The sequence below is a fragment of the Morone saxatilis genome, unplaced genomic scaffold (assembly GCF_004916995.1).
Source record: "Morone saxatilis isolate NCDOM2014 unplaced genomic scaffold, NCSU_SB_2.0 Contig21, whole genome shotgun sequence".
In the NCBI taxonomy this organism is placed as follows: domain Eukaryota; kingdom Metazoa; phylum Chordata; class Actinopteri; family Moronidae; genus Morone; species Morone saxatilis.
Window position 1 is genome coordinate 21,148,625 of NW_023339774.1, and position 8,381 is coordinate 21,157,005.

An 8,381-nucleotide genomic window follows, 5' to 3' on the forward strand; every position below is an offset into this window, starting at 1 on the left:
TGGATTTCTTAAAAACCAGAGTGTGACACTGCTAACGTCTCTGTTTGTCTCCCCAGGTTGATTCCTCGGCACTCTGTGTTCATACCAGGTTTGCATTCTGACCTGCAAGCCAATGTAAGTCGTGTTGAGTGACTGCGTGTGAAAGAGGTATTCAAGCTCAGTTCATATTATTTTTAACCTCTCAAAGATCAACTTAGAGGAGATTTAAGGCTTTTAAGGGCTGATTTAGTCAATAATGCATTTTTGTGCTGTCTGCGACAAACACCGGTAAGTTAGCTTTTCTTTCAACAGACTTTAGTGGTTATAACAACAACGGGGGGGGGGGGGGGGGGGGGGGGGGGGTCGCAGCACAAAAATGCATTCTTGACTCAGCATGCATGGAGGATTCTGGGATAACATCTTCACTCATGAGGGCTTTTTTTCTCTGGTGTCCTCAGGTACTGGGGGTTAGCTTTAATTGTTCGGTACCGAGCTGCATGAAGGATAATCTCCAATGTTCTCATCAGTCTGGAGTTTGTTTTGATCTTTGGGCTTCTTCTTTTTGTACATTTCCTCTCTCTTTGCCTTTAGTTCTGATAATCGATGATATGCTGAGAGCTTCAATCATTCCTCGGTTAGTTGATCGACAGAGAAATAACTGGCTGATAATAGATTCATTCATTTGTTCTTAAAGCAAGGATGCAAACATTCCCGAGTTCCTGTTTGACAGTTGGAGGATTTTCTGCTTTTTCTGATAGTAAATTGAATATTTTGGGGTTTTTATATGTTAGGGGGAAAAAACAAAACATTTGAGGATCCTTTTAAATAATAGTGATGCTTTTCACTGTTTTGATAGTGAGGAAATAAATTGATTTCAGATTTATCAGCTGGTTAATTGTTTATTAAGCAATCTGGATATAATCTTGTATTTTCTGAAAGAGTCCAAAGATGATATTATATTTTAAATGTTGTGAAACAGAGAAAAGNNTGGAACCAGCAAATGTTTGACATTTACTTAAACAATTATTACAATTAGACAAATATTTTCCTGTCGAGCAACTAATTACCCTCAGCTGTAATCCTTTGATTCTAACTACCACATTGAAACAGTACTGATGGTGATGTGTGCTCTCAGGGATCATCACCATCCTCATGTCCTATGGAGGAGGCTTTTATGGACGCACTGAGCGCGTCCGCCAGGCGCCGCACTATGACCAGGTGCCACAGGGCTCTTTACCCCGAGCGGACTCCCACGACCTGCAGCCGCTGAGGGAGCAGAGATCGGCTCACCTCGCTCAGAGCGCCGACCCCCTCCCTCCTCCGCCTCTGCCGGACCAGCCTCCCGTGGGCCCCGAGTTTGATCCCAGCGGCAGCGAGGACAACGCAGACCCCGACCCGGCTGCCGACCCGGCTGCCGACCCGGCCCTCGACATTAAACCGGTCCACCGCTTCATCCCGGACTCCTGGAAGAACTTCTTCAGAGGAAGCAACCGCAGCAGTAACAAGCCCTGGTCCATGTCTGCCTCCTCCTCTAACAACAACAACAGCACCAGTGAGGGGGTGCGCTGCTCTCCTCCACAGTCCCCCTCTGTCCCGGGATCGTACCGGGATCCTTATGGCGGCTCGGGCAGCAGCTACAACTCCCGCAAGGAGCTTCTGGAACTACCGGACGGCCACGAGTCCGTGTCAGGGCGCACCTACCAAACCGGTCTGACCTACAGCGAGCGAGTGGAGGAGTACCACCTGCGCTACGGCTACATGAAGTCCTGGGCCGGACTGCTGAGGATTCTGGGCTGCGTGGAGCTCCTGCTGGGAGCTGCCGTGTTTGCCTGCGTCTGTGCGTACATCCACAAAGACAACGAGTGGTTCAACATGTTCGGATACTCGTCTCCCGGAGGAGCATACGGAGGCGGTTTATACGGCGGCACCACAGGCGGGTCCTACTACACAGGACCCAAGACCCCGTTTGTGTTGGTGGTGGCAGGGCTGGCCTGGTTGGTGACTGTGATCATGTTGGTGCTGGGGATGACCATGTACTACCGCACCATCCTGCTGGACTCCTCCTGGTGGCCTCTGACGGAGTTCACCATAAACCTGGCTCTGGCAGTGCTGTACATGGCAGCAGGTAGGTCACACAGCCGCACACCTGGACTACAAACACTGTCACTCCTGGGACTGTGAGTCCACGCAGGTTGTATTTGTTCAGGTGCTGAGATGTGTGTTTATTGTAAGGGAGCGTGTACAGTGCTGATTAGACCTGCAGGTCACAGTGAGAGCTACAAACATTAATCCATTAGTTGTCAACTACTGACTCAATCGGCAACTGTTGTGATTTGATTCATCGTTATGAATATTTTCTGGTTTCTTTAGTCTCTATGTAGGGATAGACCGATTATCTGCTTATTATCTCCTCCAGTATTCAGTATTTATCTGTTTATCTGTTTGTTTGTTTTCTATATATCTATAAATCATCTTCCACGATTATTTTTTCCTTCCTGATACAATAAGAAGTGTGTTCAAAATATATATATTATATTATTTTTTAACACACTACTAACCCTGTATGATCGCTATCATTGTTGGATGTTGTTGAGTTCATTTTGATGACTTTATACTATTATTATACATCATCCTTTATTAGTGGATTTATATTTTGTGTATGAAACTGCAAAGTAAATAAAGTTATTAAATAAATGTAGCGGAGTAAAAAGTGCGATATTTGCCTCAAAATGTAGTGGAGGTGTAAAGTAGCATAAAATTTAAATACTAAAATAAAGAAGTACCTCAATTTGTACATAAAGAAGTTGAGTGAATGTACTTAGTTTCACTCTACCACTGGTTGTTCTGAATTTTGACACTAAGTTTTAAGTTTAATTGCGTCTGTATCGACCTTAAAGAAACATTGGTCGATCCTTATCTCAATGACAGTAAACTGAATATGTTTGCCAAAAATAATTAGAGGTTTATATTTAGTTTTTTTAGGATTGATCAAGCCACAGTGTGATCCGTTTAATATCAGACAGACCAAAAATATCCGTACGAATCGATGCCAATATAGGAAAGTTTTATTAAAGCATGTGTGTATTTTGTTCACCAGGCATCGTTTATGTCCGAGACACGACCCGCGGAGGGCTCTGCTCCTACCCGGTCTTCAACAACGGCATCAATGGGGCGTTCTGCAGGACAGAGGCGGGCCAGACTGCCGCCATTATCTTTCTCTTTGTCACTTTGGTCGTATATCTGATTGGAGCCATGGTGTGTCTCAAGCTGTGGAGACATGAAGCTGCACGCAGATACCGGGAGAAGTACGGCCAGGAGGTAAGACCTCAGTGTCTTTGTGTTTGTGTTGTTTACGGGGTTGGGTCCTGAGATTCCTCAAAACCGCTCAGAGACTCTTCTTAAGCTTAAAGCATCATTCCAACACAAACCTGTTCACGCTCACTGCAATGCAGAAAGGTGCACACACAATCTGGTTTATAACTATGTGTTAGTTTCTAAGATTCACAATATATATTTATATTAATATTAATGTCGGGGCTGTCAATGATGTCAATCTTGTTTATTTTGTTGCGTCACAAATCACGAGTCCATATGAGAGGAATATGTGCTCTGGCAGGGTTGATGCTCACACAGTACTTTAATCTGCTCACCTTGCTGTTCCCCTTTTGCAAAATACGTAAGCCATTGTAGTTTTTGCCAGTTTGGGCGTGAAATAGATCTTAAATTACATTCATAATAGTCTAAAAAAGTCTTGAATTTAACCTGTTGAAGCCTTCAGAAACCCTGTATGTTCTACATGTTAACTGGATTATATTTTTGTTTACACAGATGCTTCCATCTGACATCCGAACCACACAATCTTTGGTGAGTATCCTGTGATGCTGTTCATCGTAGAAATCAATAGTACAGACTCATTCATTCAGGATATACAGTCACAGTATCCGGTGACTCAGTCTGCACAGTTATTCTGACACAGTTGTCTCTGTGTCTCTGCAGATGGTTCCAGTAGTTCCAGGTCCTGCAGCCAAAGTTCCTGAACAGGTCCAAGGCTCCTCGGTCGTTCCCATCCAGGCTGCTCTAAAAGCAGTCCCACCAAAGGTTTTACAGGGAGCTATACCATCAGGGCACATTCCAAAACCTGTTATTATGCCTGACTACATTGCGTAAGTGCTACTACATAATGCAATATACTGTAAAGAGTTGTGCATGTGAGAGGAGGTAGATATAATACAGCTAACGACTATTTTATTATCAATTAATTCACAGGTTGTCTTCTCAATTAATTATTTGGGCTTTCAAATGTCAGAAAGCTGCGAAAAATGGTTAAAAAAAAAAAAAGAAGACTTAAGGTCACTTTCACACAGTAGTTCAGTGTGTTCAGCTATGTAGTGATTTTTTTGGGTCTGAAAGGGAAAATAGACCTTTTCTTTAAGGATTGTGCACTAATATGACTGCAAAGGGACTCAGAAGGCTGCTCTCTTAAACAAATAACTGAAGTCAAATATTCTTTAACATGTTCATTTAAGATATACATTGTTATTTTTTTCTGCATTATATACCGCACATAAAAACTGTGCATATCTGATAACACACACACGATACAACGTATGTCTGCAATAGGCCAATATCGGCTGATAATACCTAGCTCGACATTACACATTGTTGCCCTTCAGTTTAATTTAGTTCTGCTCTGGTTCCTGTTCACACCAGTACACATGAAATCATACAGACAGTTGACTCTTTTATTGGACAGTTCTGGTCGTCCTGCTGCATCAGAGCACACATGGGGAAATCTGATTCTGATGACTGACAGTTTATGTCGCACTTTAATGCTTCTGATGTGTATGTTTATGTTCTCTGGTGTCACAAAGAGCTCACAAAGAAATAACTGATTATTATTCTATAAATCTATCTATAAACTTTTTAATGGACAAACTGTAGGATGAGAGAACAACACACTGCAGTCTCAGCTGCTTCTGACTGATCAGGAAAAATGTTGCTGCGCTCACATGCTGACGGGATTATGTGTTACCATGGTTACAAAAGATTTGCATAAACATTTACATCTCTTCCCATAAGATCACTTTCTGATCTGCTGATCATAAAACCCTGTGGTTGGTCTGTTAGTTTTCAGACCTCACACCGGAGTCTGAGTGGAATCAGACCCGGGTCCTCCGGTCTCGGGCGGGTTGTTCAGTCCACGCCACGGTCTGATTGACACCTTTAATGTCAGATTAAACGTGCAGAAGTTAACCGGCAAACACACCTGAGTTTGTTGTAACCGAACACAGCAGGTTGAGATGTGAAAACAGGCAAAGAGAACCAGGAAATATGTACGTGTAAGGAGCTGCAACCAGTGTATTATTTACATTTGAATTAAACTGACACACTAAATCGATTATTAAAGCTGTTATATATATTTTCTGTCAATCAATTAATTAATTGTTTCAGCTTTTTTTAAGGAAACTCAAGACTCCCTTTTTAGTCTGGCTTTTAATTGGTTTTTATTTACTTATTTATTTGTCTATTTATGTTTTTATTATTGTTATTTAATCTGTTTTATTACTTTATTTATCTATTTGTACACCTGACTCAGTTAATTTAGTGTCGTATTTTCTTAGTTTACATCCTTTTCTAATTCTGCCTGCAGTGTTTGATTGATCACAAAAGCACTTATAACTGTATGTGTGTGTGTGTGTATGTGTGTGTGTGTGGGGTGTTGCTTGTGTGAAAAGTGCTTTACAAGTAAAGTCTGATTGATTGATTGACTGATACACATTTCTAAACTTTTATACTACGTAAACGTAGCCGGCAAAGGTAGCTCCAGTCCCTCAACAGGATATATTCTGAACATATATGTCTGTTACTGCTTTGGTAATATTGAGTAACCACTGTATGTCTAACAAGTGTGTACCTGTAGAACAGTTTCACTCTTCTCGGTAAATAAAGAGTTGTTTTCTGCCTCCTCTCTGCAGGAAGTACCCAATGATCCGGACGGATGAGGAGCGGGACCAGTACCGAGCCGTGTTCAACGACCAGTACTCGGAGTACAAAGAGATCCACGCAGACGTTCAGGCGACCCTCAAGAAGTTTGACGACATGGATGTCATGATGCGCAGTCTGCCCCAGCACCCCACCAGCCAGATGGTGATTGGTTACACACTTCCTGTCTCCTGTGCTTTTCAAAATAATACTAATACGGGTTATCTTCTTAGTAGAGAAGAAGTAGAAGTCGTTTCTGCTCAGCTGGATCAGCCCATCAGTGTTTCGTTTTACGTGAAAACGCTGAGGAAGCATGTTGGACAGACTGATTGCTTGTCTGCACCCAGTGTTTTTGTTGTTAAAATGCGCCTCATTTCTCTCACTTCCTCTGTTTGTATTTCCTGTTTCCCGCTGAACTTCCCCTCCACCCTTAAATTCCTTCTCCGCTCCATCCAGAGTTTAAGCTGATTTTACAGCATCATTGCACTTTCATTTTCATATTTGTTAAAGGGTTGTACTTCATTGTTTAATGTTCAGAGTTTAATACAGTCTGTTTCTCTTTTTGCAGGAGGTCGATCGCATTAACAAAATCCTTCAGGAATACCAGAGGAAGAAAAAGGTGAGCCTATTGTGTTGTCGATGTTTTCTATACACGCTCTATAGCCGTGGGTTTGTTGGCTGCCCACTCTAGTTTATATTATAGAGGTTCTGTTTCCTTCTAGAGACTCAAAGTTCCTCAAACATTCACATGAACACATTGTCAATCAGTAAAATATCTTCCAAACAGAACATTAATAATGTAATAGAATAAAGCACATATCTGTATTTGCCATTGTGGCATGAAATAGTAGGGTAAACTCAAGTGTTACCAATGATACTGAACCTTAATCAGTATCATTGATAACACCTGTGTTTACCCTACTATTTCATGTTAATTTGGCTGCTGTGAAAAAGGTCTATGGTGATTGAGCCAATGGCCCACTGATGAAGATGAAGTGATGATTGAGCATAGGCTCAATCGGTGTTTGAGACTGCCACTCTAACAGTAGTCATACAAATAACTGCTCCTGAACAGTTGATTGATTAAATTCTCGTGTTTCTGCTTCACCACCAGGACCCTACGTTCCTGGAGAAGAAGGAGCGCTGCGAGTACCTGAAGAGCAAACTGTCGCACATCAAACAGAAGATCCAGGAATATGATAAAGTCATGGAGTGGAACGACGGATACAGCTAAACCTCTCCACCCTGGAAACACCACAAATACAGAACTATTACTGACAGCTAAGCAGGACTTGTGGTGAAAATGACATTTAAACCCAGCGAGGACCACAGGAGCATGACTGGGACTTCCAGCCTGCTGTGTCTTTTAAATCTGCGCAGCGGTTGGTGGTTAGAAATAGGTCTACGAGCAGTTTTGTATGTCTGCGTTTTTAAAGCCCACAAAGGGTAAAATGTTTTTATGCTTCAAGGAATAGTTAGGGAGAACTCTTGTTCGCTTTCTGGTGAAGAGCTGGGTGAGGAAATCAGTACCAGTCTCATCTCTGTAGGATCACTGTAAAGCTACATCCACTTAGCTCAGCACAAACACTGGAAGCAGAGGGAAACTGCTAGCCTGGCTCTGTCCAACAACAACAAAGTCAGCCCACAAGCACCTCTAAAGTTCACTAATCTACACGTTATAACTTGTCCTAGTGTAAAAATAGAAATTACACACAGCTGGTGCAACAGACATGAAAGCAGCAATGCGACAGTGTAGAAATACTCTGTTGATGGTAAAAGTCCTGCATTTAAACTTTTACTTCACGCTCCAGAGTGAAACATTGAGGAGGATCTATTGGCAGAAATGTAATATAATAATCATATGTATGTTTTCATTAGTGTATAATCACCTGAACATATAAGAATGTGGCTCTATATCGGGGCTTTTACATTTTTCACGGGTTTCGTGGCCACCGTGGTTTCTCCTACACGCTTAAAAGGGTGAGGTGAGGGTGTTGTGTCCTACTCACCGGTCCTTCAGAACACGCTCAGACAACCAAAAGTTAAAATACTCCTCATGCAGAATGGCCGATTTCAGAATAATGTATTATTTAAGGTTTTATTAAGAAATGAAGGTTTGCAGTTCATTCATGCTGCACACATCAGAAAAGATAATTGCAGGTCATCTTTTAAATGTCTCGAAGGTCTCTGAAGATTTGGGCACAACAGTCTGATTTCCTGTTGTTTGGGACATTAACCAGGAGCAGCTTTAAGTCCCAGATGAGCCACAATAATACAATATATAGCTGTTTCTTATGTGTCTTTACTGTCTCCTGGCTGTAGCTACATACCTAAAAGAATAAGAAAAACAATGTTCTGATATTACTCTTCACCAGATAGCGATTAAGTTAATTTCCCAGAATATCAAACTATTCCTTTAC

General features: G+C 41.9%; 1 protein-coding gene across 2 annotated transcripts; it reads left to right on the top strand.

The window, feature by feature from the left end:
* Nucleotides 1-34: 34 nt before the first annotated feature.
* On the top strand, nt 35-8,375 carry marveld2a (MARVEL domain containing 2a). Of its 2 annotated transcripts, none has more exons than XM_035668543.1 (8): nt 35-114; nt 1,115-2,104; nt 3,077-3,297; nt 3,808-3,843; nt 3,976-4,142; nt 5,955-6,126; nt 6,530-6,580; nt 7,076-8,375. In XM_035668543.1, the coding sequence occupies exons 2-8, from the start codon at nt 1,132-1,134 to the stop codon at nt 7,193-7,195; spliced, it is 1,740 nt and encodes a 579-aa protein (XP_035524436.1). In that variant the 5' UTR covers nt 35-114; nt 1,115-1,131; the 3' UTR covers nt 7,196-8,375. The 2 variants fall into 2 exon arrangements, with proteins under 2 accessions (XP_035524436.1, XP_035524437.1); XM_035668544.1 differs by having other exon boundaries at nt 53-147.
* The last annotated feature ends 6 nt before the right edge of the window (nt 8,376-8,381 follow it).

Excerpts from the sequence above, each read along its gene's own strand:
- marveld2a (XM_035668543.1), top strand. The coding sequence starts at position 1,132 with ATGTCCTATGGAGGAGGCTTTTATGGACGCACTGAGCGCGTCCGCCAG. Across the intron at positions 3,844-3,975 it reads TCCGAACCACACAATCTTTG|ATGGTTCCAGTAGTTCCAGG; the intron begins GTGAGTATCCTG and ends GTGTCTCTGCAG. Across the intron at positions 6,581-7,075 it reads AATACCAGAGGAAGAAAAAG|GACCCTACGTTCCTGGAGAA; the intron begins GTGAGCCTATTG and ends CTTCACCACCAG.